Here is a 15,872-nt window from a genome sequence, read left to right on the forward strand (position 1 = left end):
CTAACTCTGTTTTTTTGTCTAAATATTGGATCACGAACATTTTTAAAAATCACTAATCACAAAAAATGTCGTTATTTTGGACTAAACAAATGTAAAAGTTTTCTGTTTATACAAGCGGAGAAATTGATTCGAAGTAACGTGATTTTGCAATCATTTCAACACTATCTTTTTTTTTTGCTAAATATTATTGTGTCTTTCACGAATATTTAGACTATAGAGACGAAATTGAGGGAGCTCGTAGATGGTTCAAATGTCAAAAGCTACCTCCTTTCCCTATTTACGTCATGTGTCTTGATCATTAAAATTTTGTAAATAAAAGAAACGTCAGTTAACATCGATGTTCAACTAAAAACGTAACTATTTCATAAATTCTATTGTGTAAAATGGCATCTATTATTTCCGTTGTGAAAGATCAGAGAGCGTCAGTGAATACCATATATCATGTTTTATATGGATATTATTTCCTTGGATTGTCCAAATCGAGGCTAGCAACAATTTATCACAAACACAAGTCCACAATCACAAATTGGATCATGCGATACGAGGAGGACGGATTCTATTCTCGCCGAAGTTACGAAAGGGATGCTGTGAAATTCTCTCCCGAAAAACGACAATGGTTGATAAACCTGTATCTACAAAATCCTACGCTTTATCTACATGAATCTAGAAAGCGGTTCCAGCAGGAGTTCAAGACGACAATATCTATTTCATCCATTTGGCGCATCATACATAACGCTGGTTTGACCTGGAAATGTTTGGTACGTCGTGCAATTCAAATCAAGGAAAGTGATGTAATCCGTTTTTTCAACGAAATTTCGTGCATTCAGTGGGACTACCACAACCTCGTCTTTTTAGACGAGGTTAGTTTCGATAACAGATCCATGTTACGCTCCAGGGGCTACGGAGTTCGAGGCCACCGCTTAGTGTTTCGAGGAGAATTTGTGCGGAAGCCTAGGGAATCCTTGCTTTGTTTCATTGGGCAAAACGGAATGCTTGAATGAAGCCTTCTCTACCAACGGAACATTCAACCGACTAAACTTTTTTGAATGCTGCCGACGATTTGCTCTGGAAACGGGCCATGTTCAGTGCTATCCGGTTAGACATTCCATATGGATATTGGATGGAGCGAAAATTCACTGCAGTGCGAAAATCATAGAATATCTTCGATCAATTGGAATATTCCCTATCTTTCTACCTGCGTATTGCCCCTTCTATAACCCTATTGAAGTCGTTTTCGGATTATGCAAGCGACAAACTCAAGCTATCTATCAGGAATGTGTAAAGAAAGGAATTAAACCAGTAGTAGCTGAAGTGATGGCTACCTTTAGAAATTATAACATGTCTAACTTATTCAGGAAGTGTGGTTACCTGAGAGGAGGAAAATTTGATCCTTCGGTTGCAGATGTGTCTGATTTCAAGAATATTGAAACAGACGAATGAAACATAATCAATGCAGAAAAGTTCTAATTTCTTTGATCTTTCGTATTTGAAAACCAATAAAATAGAAAATATAGTAAAACAATGTATTTGTCTTTATTCATTAAAACAAGTTATCTCAACTCATTTGCAAGTTGGCTTATTCGTGGTCTACATCCTCCATGTCAACTACCTGTCCAGCAATATGTCGACTGAACTCTCCTTCGGAAACTTCCATTGAAGTTTCCATCGCACTTATGAATGAATCACTCATGCGTCCACGCTGCTCCAATGCTTCGATGCGATGCTTCACGAATGAAAGTTGTAGCTGCATATTATTGGCTACCACCTCAAGTGAGGAAAACGCTTCCTTCAGCGCTGTGATCTCTTCACAAAACGACGCATTTACATTGTGAGCTACAGCCAACCCACGCTTCACACTTTCAATTTTCGGACCGTCCTGTGTTCTGAAAAGATGTTGCAGATGCTTTGGAGGAACTGAATTAATCATGTTCTCACGCGTATGAGCTGGCGAAGCAAGTATGGCTGATGCCCACATTGTCCATGCCATTTCGTGTCCATCCCAAAGATGACCATGCCGTTGACGCAAATCCTTAGATAAATCGACGACCACTTGGGTTGAGGCTGCTCCTGCCTTATCGCGCTCAGATGGGTCAATCAAATGTCGCTTCACTGAATTGAAAATCTTACGGGAACTTACGGACAGTGAATAAACATGCAACAGCAGCTGAATTTCTTTTCCTTTCCAGTTCTGAAGCAACGTGGTGGTCAGTTTGTCCAGCGAAGTGTACTTACGATTTTGCTCCTCGTAAAAAATGGCAAACCTCACCAAATCTTCTTCTTCCGGAGAATCCTTATCCATCCATGCTGGCACCGTGCTTCCATCGTCTTGCTGATTAAAAATTACTTCTCGAAGTAGATGTGGTCTGCATAGCTCCCATAATTTCGTCTTAAAGTCATTGAGCGACTTTCCATCTACATTCCAGTGCGCAATATGAGCTCCGGAGGACTGACCTTTAAATTCACGCAGAAACACCAGCAGTCGACAGTTGAACAACGCTGGAGATTTGTTTCCTTTCGGCTGAGTTACGTGCTCAGGTGCATCAGGCTGCTCATGGCTTGGATCACTGTCGGGGTCGCTCCAGTCATAGTCGAGAACCTGAACGTCTTCGAATAACGGGTCATCGAGTTGATCCGCCATCGGGTCTTCGTTCTCATTGCCATCCTCCTTGTCTACATCCTCACAATCATCGTTACGGGATGCCCTTCTGGAAGCCATTCGTTCCTTTTGCAGAAGGTTCCTACAAAGATGATATTATTACATCGGTTGAATTTTAGTTTGCAAATCACCAATCTTACCAATTTTGTTGTAAAACAGTTAAAACAGTTTAAAATAAATCACTTAAAAGCTAACTTTTCGGGCGGCTTCAAAATTTCACAAAAAACAAACAACAACAAACTTTTTTTCATTTTTTTTTTCACTCGATTTCCATTCTGTCAACAATGTTCAAGATGTACGTAGAAAGGTGAAAGAAGTGAGAGCGAAATCGATAGCGAAATATCGTAACGACGAAATTGATATCGGTCGAGTCTAAATGAAGAAAAATTTCGCAATAACAATCGGGAAATTTTTTAGATTTAAACCGGGACTTTCAAAATGAAAATTCACTACCCACCCAGCTATTGTTAGAAGGATAAGTTGTTCAAAGAGTACCGCCTGTTTGTCTGTGACTGCGTATTGGTCGATAGAAATCCAGTGTTACGTCTATGTTCAATCTATGATCGTATCGAACTGACACAATTCGCGTGTACGGTCGTAAAACAATTCAAGGAAACGCAAAGCCACCTATTCCGACCAATGCAGACAATTGGATGCGGTCACGTTCCAAGCTGTAAGTAGGTCCACCGATAAGATCATATCCCCTCGACCGCCTGTTGGCGACGACGACGGTGCGACTTCGACGTGTGTGAGAAAAAGAAAAGCTCACCAAACAAAGACGCTTCGAAGGCATGCATACCTTCATGCAGAGCGAATGGCTCTAGCCCGGCATGTGCGACCTTGCCGATTGTCGTCGTCGTCGTCTGAATGCACCTTAATGTCGTCATCGCTTAACAACAACATCCCTTCGAATGACAACCAACATCTTTCAGTTGAGACGCGGTGTGCCGAACAAAGCGTTTGATTTAATGTCATTTTTCTTCAGATTCAATTCTTTGTTGGTACTCTCCGCAGTTGATGTTGGTACGAGACAAACTTGGAAATTTACATAAATATTTACATTCGGTCTTGGATTGGAACTGTCAACACAATACGCGGCGGCGGCGGCGACATCGCCGTGAATGGCGTTAAATTGCCTAATTATTACCTCACAGATCGATTTGCATGATGGAGCTTGAAAACAACCCATCCCGTACTATTGAAGGACTATCGATAATGATAAAAATCAAATTGATTATCGCTTATATAGAGGCGAATCGGAATTCTCATCCATATTCATATCCGAAACACGTTGTTCTATGCTCTAGCAAACACCCACTTTTGTTCTGCTCATGAAACCGATACCCCTTTACAGATATCAATTAAAGTAATAGCTCACTCCGCTTGGAACTGATTGCCGCGGGCCAGTCGAGCAAACTGTGGAGGAAAATTCCCTTCGATTGCGATTTTGCATCCCGCTTGGATTGCACTTATGACGGCGGCGGTTTATCCATATTTAGGTCGAAATCGAAAAATGCCTGCATCGAACTCGACGAGCAATGGGCAGAAAAAGTATGCACCATGCAATTGCGCATTTCTTCAGCACCACTCGGGGAATTTATAATCGCTGCTGCTGCTTCTTATAGCCATCGGGGAGGTGAGCATGTGCCGATCGTGTGATGCATATTATAAGTACTTATTAAGAGTCAGAGTGGAGTGCATCGTTGCACTGACTGAGGCAGCAAATCACTGAATGTACAAATTTTGCGAGAAGGTAGGTGCTCACACGCGTCGGAGAAGAATGTTTTCAAATTCCTTGCGAATCTTATATTTACAGAAATGAAATGCCCAGTTATTTATTTATTTGCTTCAGTTCAACAGATCACGCAACATTGCCTTATTGCTCATGCCGTAAATCTGTCCATAAAAGCTGAAGAACGTCATCGGACTGGGTGCAGACTGTTACTCGTTCAAACTCGATTGAATGCAAGCTGAACCAATGATTAACTTTGAATAACATAAAAATGACTTAATCCCTGCAAATTAAAACGTAACGGAGAAGATGGGCGTGGCCGGCAATGGTAATTGACATGCTTTTCCTGTTCTGAAGTTTGATTCGAGAATTATTCACTCCCAAATAGTTTTCTTTAAGCAATCAGCTCATTTGCTTGGTGTACTAATTGCGGCCAAAAACTACCTCGAGTGTGAACTTATTTCGATAGCTAACTGTGACAATCTTGAGTAGAATGCAGTTTGCAAATAGTCGCTTTATGTAGTGGCTATCTATCTTCCACCTAACTCGAGTGCCGAGTTATATACTGCTCATCAGTGCTGATAAAAATCATTCCTTCTACACTCAACTTAGCTGAAAATGAAGACAACCTTAACAGATAGACCAACTACTTGCATGAATCTGAATGTTTACATAACAACATTCTCTTGATCAAGGCAACCTCTGAGTATCGTAGTCAACATTTGTTTTTCTTCATTAGTGGCTGGATGTTCATTATCGCCTCCACTGTTGTCAATATTAATATTCGTCTTCATCTTGGTGGGGATGATTTTGAGGATCAAATGCAGAGCCTAAAACCGGGATTTTATCATCAGTTCAGCGTGAGTCAATAATCTGCCAGCGGTTTGTGTGTGAAAAATAATACGACACGTCATTCAGTGCTATATTTGTGTAAAATGAAAATAATCATTTAATGATTATTTTCAATTTTTAACAAATATAGCACTGAATGAGGTGTCGTATTATTTTTCACACACAAACCGGTGGCAAATTATTGACTCACGCTGAACTGATGATAAAAACCCGGTTTTAAGCTCTGGAGTCGACAATATTCAAAATAATCATTTCTGATTTTGATAATTTTAGGTTGGATAATCGAGCACTGGAGAATATCAACAAACCCGTATTCGTTGATGTATAATGAACTCATTTGCTCATTTCACTCGCACGTAACAGCGAAGATTTTCAAAACAAACGCAATTCATCTACACTGGGTTAAAGCGCTACTCCTTGCGTGTGATGGTAAACGATAAAATGCTCATGAAAGGGCCGTTCAACAAGTGGCAGATCGTTTATCGGAGGCTGACATAATCTTCCTGATCTGCGATGGAATCTTGACGAGGACATTGATGGTTTTATTCCTTCAAACGCCTTGACTGATCCTGAAAGAAACTTTACAGAAGCTATTTTGCCAATGGCTTGAGGCAGTTAATAACATTATCAACACGAACGTTCACCAATCTCCCGGAGTATCTTGACCTGATTGCCGCTCCTGCATCTCTGTTACCTGCCGATATTCACCATACACCAATCATCATACTACTTGACTAGAGTGTTGTACCATCCGTACTTGACGATCAGGACAAGTGTTTCAAATTTGACTATTTGGCATGCGACTTTGACTGGTTGAATTCTATTTGTATGAATATTGAGTGCGAACGATTATCAAGTTATGCTTCAGTAGACCAGATGTTATCAGCTTTCTACGAATCTCCCCCTGAAGTTATAAATCATCATGTACCTCGAAAGAGACAAGCACCTATTTCTGCCTTCAACAAACCGTGGTGGACTGCAGAGCTATGGAACAATCTACGTGAGCTGCGTAACAGGTTTTTTCATACGAAAAATGTGTCCGATAAAGCTAGACTCCGTGAGCTTGAGTTGGAGTACAAACATAGAGGTAACTCTAAGTCCAGAAGGTCCCGAAGAAACGAGCTCAACTTTTTGGCTCAGCTCTGGTACTATATTCGGTCCCAAGCTAATCGATGAACCCCTCGAAACATAGGAAAATCCACGAACCCCTCATTTTATTTGTCAAACTTTCATATGTTTCAAAACATACACTCAAAATATTTTCAAATCTAAATAGATTAAAATGTACGCTAAATCGCAACTCTCCTGCCCGATGCATTGCTGGGTTTAAAGGATGAGAATAAATAAAGTGCACGTATTCTATCTATGTATAATCGTCATTGATTCGTAATAACTAAACATAGGGTTACTGGTGAGTATTTTATTTCAATTAGAAAGATTTGGCTCGAATTGGCTCCGTGCATGGTGCCCGTGTCCGATGGATTGTCTTCCACATCTGCATCGAACATTTCATCGTCATCTGCCTCGGACTCACCACCGGCACCGGAATCTGTTCCCATTTTTGGCCCCCTCCCAAGTAACAATTTTGGTTTTATGAGGGTTCTGTAGACTATGATTTAGACTTGTAGAATGCTATAAAACCTTGATAAAACCTGCAATGTTACTTGGGCTGGCACCCATAATCGTGGCATTCGAATTGAGCAGGTTATTATCCTTCTTGGAAGTGACACGATTGACTTTCGTGACACGTCGGCGCTTCTTATGGCTCATTGATTTGCAGGTTCCACATAGAAGGGGCACCAATCCGTAATCCGGTCCCGGACGTACCGCGAAGACACGTGGTAGGAATCCTGGCAGGTGAGGCTTGACACAAGAAAGCCCTGGAACACCGGCTCCGGATAGAAGATCCGATCAGCTGCTTGCACACCGTAAAATTTAACTTTTTTCTTTATATAGTTTTCGACGGTTCTGCTGTAGCCGAACGAAAGCAGGATCATCAGTTGGTATCTGTGGACAAAGGAAAGAATTAGATTCATCATCACTATAGAGCGACGTAGCTCACTACCTTAATTCTTTGATCCTCATGCTCTCCAGTAAATGTTTGACCAGCTCGTGCGAATCATGCTGCCTTGCACCGGTAAACTGAGGCCTCACAAGGGACTCCGCAAAACTGTCCCATGCAGTCAGCTCACCGTTGATTCATTCTTGAGCTTCAGCAGTCCACCAGACAGTTGGATTTTATCCTCTTTCGTAGCTGATTCCTTTAGATCTTCCTACAGGAACGGAGTTCGTGCAATTAAAATGCCATTTCCATGGATTTCATAATTAAAACTAACGCGATAAGCGATTGACAGCTCTCCAATTATACACTGAACGAATTCCACACCGTTATTTGAACTTAGTATAATTACAGGGCTGTTACAACAGGCGCGGATTTCGCGGATTTGTCGCGGATTTGAACTTTCAGTCGCGAAAATCGCGGAAATATTAAATGATGTCGCGAAAATCGCGAAGGGACTGATGTGCTGTCACAAAAAATGTGGAATTCATTGGAACCTTTCCGTCCCGGATTATTTTGCTGTCATAAGTTTTGTTGTTCAAACACCCTGCAAATAATCGAGAAGTGATCTCAATTCCTTAAGTCACACCGGATTTACATGGAAATTCCGTAAGGTCTGTCCAATGTGAGACATTTTCATGTTTTTTTTTATTTGCAATATGAACATAGCATTTTTCGTTGTCAAATCATAAACGAATCGTATATATGCGGGTAATTGCCATGTATACCGGATATTCTAGGTTCTCCAAATCGTCCTGGAGTTCAGTTGATTTGTTCTACTATATCAACCAAGACTGCAATAATGTCTGTAGTATCAAAATATGTCCAAACAGATTCAAAGTGTCTATGTGGATCGTGCCCGACCTATTGCTACGTGTACAAGATGTTATAGGTTCTGAAATCATTCTGGATATCAGATTATTTTTCTACTAGATCACCCAAGCCTTATTCAATATCTGTAGTATCGAAGTGTCCAAACAAATTTGCAGTGTCTATGTGGATCATGTGAACATACAGTTTCAGGAACATCTTCTAATTGAATTTACCAGAGGAACTCAGACCAGCAGTTCACTTATAGATCTAAATACGAAATGTAGGTTCTAGAGTGGACTCAAGAGGAAGAGGCAGTTCATCAGACATCATTAGTACCCTTAATTCAAATAATGTTGCAAATCACACAATACAAACTAAAGAAGTCTATTCATCACCCTCATCAGGATGGGTATTTTACAAACAATCGCAGCTTGCTCTATGACCCAGTGCTGGTAGCGAGTCACTTTTTAGTGACTTAGTCACTTTTTTTCAAGCCAGTCACTAAAAAGTCTCTTTTTTTAAGGCCAATTCACTAAAGTCACTATTTCTTGTAATCAGTCACTATTTTCAACTTTTTTAGCGTGAATTTATTTCAAGATTGATCATTCTTTGCTTCAGGCGTTTAATCGCCTTTCTCTATCTACAGGGTGTCTATTCATTTTTTTTTTAAATAAAATTATCTGACTTTTCCAGGTTTTTCCAGTATTTTAACGGATAAAATCCAGGTTTTTTATTATAAAAACTTTTAAATGCGTTAAAAATAATCTTTTTTTTTTTGTAGATCAAAACCAACAGCAATTTACCCAAATGTTTTTAAGACAAGTCAATCAGTTTTAAAGAAACAGCTTTACAATCAAAATTCATTGAATGTTGAATTTTATCACTTGCTTAATTTCTCACTTAATTTTTTGATTTTTTTGGGGGAATTTCAGACCTTAAGAGCAGTTTCTGTAGCTTCCAGGCTTTTGGAGCAGTTTGAATATCTATAATCGTAAATTTAGAAAAATTCAGGACAGTTCCATGATGTGCTGACAAAAAATCGAGAACCCTTAAGATTTCCGAGAATTTGAAGGAAGTACAGGAAGTCCTTCAGAGAATTTATGAAAACTTCAGAAATATTTCAGAAACTTCACAGAAGTCCAGAGAATTTCAGGGAAATTTAAAGGTTTTTACGGGAATTCCATTTATTTCCGAGCTCTTAAATAGAATTGACAGTTTTAGCGAAGCTTCGAGAACATCAAGACAGATTATAGAATCAAAGGGCAGTTCAAACAATTTCAAGGAAATTGTAGAAACCGTAAAGAAGTTGCGAGAAACTCAGGGAATTCAGAAGTGTCAGGGAATTATGAATATATATCAAACAAATTGCCGGATTATTAAACAAATTAAGAGAACTTCAGGTAACCACTTATTAGTTCAGGGAAAATTAAGGACCGTTTATAATGGTTATAATACTTAAGGGAAATTGTCGAAACTTCAAGGCAAATAATTGAATTTCAGTAAAGTTGCGAGTTCTTAAAAAATACTGAAAATTTAGGGCAGTCTAGACAACTTTAAAGAAATTCAATAATCGTTTAGGCAGTTTAAATACTACCAGGAAAGTCTAGACTATTGAAGAAGTTATAAATAAATGTCGATAATTTAAGGGAAGTGAACTTCAAAAAAGTCTTGAGAACTTCAATGAAAATCATAGAACTATATTACATAATTATTTCGTTCTAATTCCATAAAAATTGCGGTAGCACAAAAGTTTCAGAAATTTAGAAAAACTTCGAAAACTTCACAGAAGGACTGTGGTCTTCACAAACATTTCGAGAACTTTATAGAAATCTATGGAGCTTAAGGAGAGATCCGCGAACTTCAGGATTTTTTATGAACATTGGGGAGGCCAGTTCTTTTAGGTTCAGAAAATTAGTGGGAAGTTTAAAGCAGTTCCCAGATTTTCAGATAACTTCAGAGAAGTTAAAAAGTTAATTGAGGTCTTCGCATACGTTCAGAAGCTCACTGAAGCTTAAACATTTTTAGGGTGGTTCAATTAAATTCAGCACAATACAACAAGATTCATGAGAACTGCTAAAACTTTAGAGAAGTTTTGAGAATTTCAGAAAAGAACAAAGAACCTCAGAGCAGTTCCGTTAACATTAGAGAAGTCACATAAATTTTAAAGAAGTTTAGAGAACTTCAGCGAATTGTTAAACGTTTAGAGGAGATCCATGATCATTGAAAAAATTTAGGAAACTTTAGAAAGTCGTAAAAAGTTCAGGGAAGTTTAAAAAATTGATGAGAAGTATTGTGAGTTTCAGGCTAGTTTCTCAAACTACAAAAGAACTTCAAGGCAGTTTCATTAACTTCAGGAAAAAATTGGGAACTTTCAAGTAGTTCTGAAAACCTAAGAATAGTCCATTCCATATTCTACGGAGATTTCCATTGATATATTCCTCAAAATTTTGGTGAAGCTATCCTCCGAATTCAATTTTCTTTTAGTTTTACTTGGAATTCTCCACAATAAGAAACCCTTTCGAAAGATTCTTCGAATATTCATTGAATTCATCTCAGATTTCCTTTTCAATCTCAACCCTTCTACTCACATTGAAAGTCTCCTAAGAATTCAATGGCATTTCTCCTCACAAATTACTTAGATTTCTACTCATGGCATTTTCTACTTCATTGGCAAACTCTCCTGACTTCATTTTCCGAATTCCTTTGAAGATATCCTGGAGTTATTCTCAGATTTCATTGTAATCCTCCTTTAGTATTTTCAAAAAAAATCCAGGGACTTATGCTCCGGATTTGTTTTCTCCCACAAACTTTATGAAATTATGCTCAGAATGCCCTTGAAATTTTCCTCTGAAGCTCCTCAGAAATTCCTAAGAGTTTTCATTAACATTTACTTTTAGGTCACTTTTTAGTCACTACTTTTACAACTATAAGTCACTATTTGGTCACTTATTTCATCAAAATGGTCACTGAAATCACTATTTTTAACAGCTGTGATTGCTACCAGCCCTGATGACCGGCAAATCGGCATACTTATGGCACAATTACAAAAAAGATGACCCAAGATTGGTGTGCGAAGTGACCTACCCCTTGGATTAGCTCTAGATTAATGAATTAAGCTGGCTGTGCGTTTTTTATACGAAGACGAGTAAATAATAAATAAAAATGGTGGATTCAAGATGGTGGATGATTTTCAATATAGTGGATTCAAGATGGCCGGTTTTTTATAAAATTTTCGATCTTTCTGAATGCAATTCAGTTGTTGTAATTGCAATAACAATTTCATTTCCAATATGGCAGATTACTTTCAAAATGGATGATTCAAGATAGTAGAAGATTTAAGAAATGGTGGATTCGTTGATAAAATGTTCGATCTTTTTGAAAGAAATGTTATTGAAATTGCAATGAAAATTTCAATTCCAAGATGATGGAAGATTTCCAAAATAGTATATTCAAGATGGCGGGTATTTGATAAAATGGTCAATTCAATTTTATTGATTGTCACTGTAATAATCTGCTGTTGCAATGGCAATTTCAATTTCAGAAAAAAATATGGGTCCTTTATAAAATGGTGATTTTTTTTTTAAATAATAATTTTGAGGTATAGTTTTGATAATTCTGTTATTTCAGTATATTGGTTTCAAGATGGCGGATCTTTGATCAAATTGTCGATTTATGTGATTACAATATTGATATGATACCAATGACAATTTCAATTCCAACATGGTGAATGATGTTCAGTATGGTGAATTATTTTCAAAATGTTGCATTCAATTCTGAACACAATGCCTCCAGTAAAATGAGTAACGGCAAATTGGCAATGTTTGAAAAATCATTTCTCAGCAATTTATCGAAAGGTTTTAAATTTATTAATACTGAATAAATCATTAAAGTATGTAGTTTTAAATGGCACCAATGATTTTAAATTCACCAATACATGGCTGAGCTATGGTTTTATAAACATTGCCAGATTGCCGTTACACATTTTACCGGAGGCATCGTATTCGGAGTGTTAATAAAATGGTCGATCTCTTCGAAAGAAATATCACCTACATTACCAAGCCGAAGGGGTGGGTTCAATTGCCGGTCCGGTTTGGGAAAGCTTTCGCGATGGAAATTGTCTCGACTACTCTGGCCAGGGCCCTACATTTTCGAAGATCTAAAATGAAGTCGAGTTTTGTCTCTTTCATACATCGTGTTTAACGCATCATTTCTATAACACCTAGCTAGACTATCAGCACGGATCTTCTCGTCTTTGCTTTGCTCAACACTTTCAATGAAAGTAACGTCGATTATCGAGATGAAACGAAACCTCCTTAGGGGCTGTCCATAATCTACGTATGTTGTGAATGGCTGTTCAGTCTCGACAAAATCAAAATACTGCTATTTAATTTTTGTCCAACGTTTCGGTCCGTTTGGGACCTTCTTCAGGGACTCAATTTTTACAGTTTTCTCGTCTAGTGTGGTTCTGTGGAACCTGAAGATGTCCCGAGGTCAGAGTTTTCCCGCTCAAACACAAACGGTACGAATTCATTTATCCGTCGAAAACCCTTTCCAATTTCTACGCTCTGGAATTTAGTACACGGCACTAGAATGTGTAATCACTTTAATCGACACTCTATCACCGCTCTTTCAATTTGTTTAATATGCCTAATGTCCCGTTGTTGTTCCTTTTTTTAGATAAATATGTGGATGAAAAATAAATTTAACATATTACGTGTAATCTTGAAGTGTTTGGCAATCGTGTAATCTGTTGATGTGTTTCATGAAAAACGAAACTATGAAATTCAAGTGCTATTTCACTCGTCGGCTTCACCGAAGCTTGAAAGGAAGAACAATGAAGCGACGGGAGAAAGGTACAAGCGATTGAAAGTTTGTTTGTAGACGCCTACTGAGGTTCTAGAATACTGCGAAGTTGTTCGACTTCAACAGAAAAATAAAGCTAGCAGTCTCTTCGTCGCATCGATTTTGTCGATTGAAGCTGATATTGTGAAACCCTGACAATGGCATAGAGTATCATTGTGCTTGCTAGCATGCTATGGGTCACACAAAAGATATATATTGAGTATGGATATTTTGGCGAATAATTGTTTGGAGATTTTTGAAACACGTTTATTTTGAACAAACTGCAAATACAAAGACCATTTATTACATGCCTTTTACCATAATTCCTTAAATAAACTCATAATATTCTTCTTTTTCCATCTTCACTTTCAGGTAAGCTTACAAACCAACCTGCACCAAATTGGTTCCAAAAAGGGTAAACAAATCACGCACGCGTAAGTTTCTTGCCATTTGCCGTCCCCGAAGCAAACACACAAAGTCAACATAGTTGACATTATTCCGTTGATTGAATTAATCCATCCATGCTTCAACGAGAGTCGCCTTAAGCCAGAATAAACTGCAAACCCTCTCCGAACGTAGGACCCATATTTGTATATTTATAATATGTTTAGCGTGAAAAAGTGCACTTGAAAAATCCATGGCTGCGGTGCCGATGGTGGCAACAAAGTCAAGCCATAACGAACCGGTAATATTCGTTTCATTGAAATCCGCAAAGCGGAGAATTAGAGGACACTGTAAAAAACGTCCGCCGGATCGTCCCCCAAGCATGGAAACTTTTTCCATTAAGAATTGTATTGCGGTTCTGCCGGTACCTACCTAACCCAACCCAACCCAACCCATCCCATCGCAAGTGCTGCCATATGCCGGCCGCCGATCTGGCTTCGCTCCTCTTCATTGGAACTCAGTCACGTGGAAGAAAATAACCGGCTTTTGCTGAGTTGCGAGTGCACTTATTTGTTCTGTGGGCAGCAACGGCGCGGCGTGACGCGAATAACTGTTCGCTTCTCGGTAGATCAATTGAGTATTCTTCATGCGCATCTCGTGGCTATATCTGATGCATTCGAAATGCATATTTCCTAATCCAATCGTGGTCTCTCTCTCTCCGTCTCCAACATACGCTGGTTAGGGTGGAAGATTTTGCAGCAGCCTAGCCTGGAGTCGACCGCTGCTTTCGACCAGTCTATGAGTTCTTTAGATATATGAACCAACAATGGCAGGTAGTCGTAATCAGTGGTGGCACGAGTCCTGGAGTTTAACATTTTTTCCATAACATTTGATACATTTTGCCATAACCATTGTGACGACACACAAAAACAAACTGGCAAGCGGCAAAAATGTCATGACATTTCTAAACTGTTTTCTGCCAGCGACAGAACATTTTCGCACAAAGAAGCAGACAAGACCGGCGGCGCGCGCGACATAAATTTATGTCGTGTAGAATTTTGCTGATTTCTGGCTAATTACTGCATTTATTTGATGTTTATTGCATGGAATTAAAAGATAAGAATGAAGACTAATCACTCATAAGCATTGATGTTAAAATTATGCGTAAATAAGGGAGTTGGTAATTTACTGTCACACGCAAGCCTGCAGCTAAAATTTCATTACAATAAACTGTTTGGAAAAATCAGGCTGCGAGATTTTATTTATTCTCTATCTCCGCTGTTCGCTTGGAATGTAGTTATACACGGTCGCCCGTGTGCTGGCTGTTTTGTTTCGCTCTGGACGATGGTTTTTCAAAAAATGTACTGTTGCCACCTCTGGTCGTAATAACTTCAACGACGTTTCTCAGACTTCCCCAACACTCGCCGTGTTGGGCAGTGTTGATTGGTTAGATCTACGGTGGAAACATTTCGTAGCTACCGAGTGGTCTATCTATTCATGATGAAGATCACCGTACAAAACCATTCAGAGATGGTGTAAGAAACATGTACACATCGCACAGATTTCAAATTGCAACAAAACAAAACGTGCAAACGGGCGCGGACGTGGAGTAGTTTATCTTGCTCGCTCTTGACGTTCGAGGGATGCTTTTGGAATTAATTAGATGTGCTTGGTGAGTAATTTTCCCGGACTCTTTATTTTCTGTAATCTTATCTTTTTGAATCTGCTGCGTAAATTATGAGTTATTGTTGTTTTTAAAATTTGACGTATTGTTTGTACTGCTGTTCCTTTCTGTATAAATATCATTAGAATTACTATTTGCATACCAAATTCATGAATGTTGAGTCGCTTAATTACTATGAACATTAATTTGAATGCACTTTTTCATGCTTATTGAGTTTAATTAAATTTTAACAGTCCGGAAAATTTTCAGTAAATCTTCATTGTCGAAAGCAAAACTGAAAGATAAATGACAGTGGAATGTTCCGTGACTGGTAGTGTAAATGCTTCTTCAGTGATTTTCCTATCCATGCTGTGGTAAGGTAAGCGTTGGAAGAGAAATCAATCAGCAGATTTTAAAATATAAACAAAACTAAAAATGTTGAATCCATGGTATTGACTTGGAGTAAACAACTATTTTGAAGCAGCTAATTCAACTGATTGCATCATTGATCCAAGAACGACTCATTCGAAGATGGTAGATTTTGGCCGTTCAAATTGTCCATTCTATCAGACTTGCACACGGCAATGAATGTTTTTCGAATTCGTTCAGCTTCACGTCTTTTTCGTTCTACTTAAATGTCTGTTACGGCCTAAAAATGAACTTTACAAATCATTCCTTAACACAAGCGGTTCCATTCCGGTATGAGACATTTTTTAATTCAAGAATCTTAAAGAAATCTTATGCTTCAAATTTGTAACAAATTTTCTTAGTTCCACTATGTGCGGAACCCCGGGAATATGTATCTTAGTTCCACTATGCAAGGAATAATTAACACTGAGAAGTGGTATCTAAATTTGTTGTAGCTTTAGGT

General features: G+C 38.5%; 1 protein-coding gene and 1 long non-coding RNA gene across 2 annotated transcripts in view; both read right to left on the reverse strand.

The window, feature by feature from the left end:
• The window catches only part of LOC135705093 (uncharacterized), a 142,763-nt gene that overhangs the window by 56,073 nt on the left and 70,818 nt on the right, over positions 1-15,872 (reverse strand). The gene's annotated exons all lie outside the window — the stretch shown is intronic.
• LOC135705055 (uncharacterized) lies at positions 1,116-2,666 on the reverse strand. Its single transcript, XM_065226616.1, has one exon. The coding sequence runs from the start codon at positions 2,636-2,638 to the stop codon at positions 1,577-1,579; it is 1,062 nt and encodes a 353-aa protein (XP_065082688.1). The 5' UTR covers positions 2,639-2,666; the 3' UTR covers positions 1,116-1,576.

The sequence above is a fragment of the Ochlerotatus camptorhynchus genome, unplaced genomic scaffold (assembly GCF_037179485.1).
Source record: "Ochlerotatus camptorhynchus isolate MF236.1 unplaced genomic scaffold, CSIRO-AGI_Acam_v1.1 ptg000257l, whole genome shotgun sequence".
Classification (NCBI taxonomy): Eukaryota; Metazoa; Arthropoda; class Insecta; order Diptera; family Culicidae; genus Ochlerotatus; species Ochlerotatus camptorhynchus.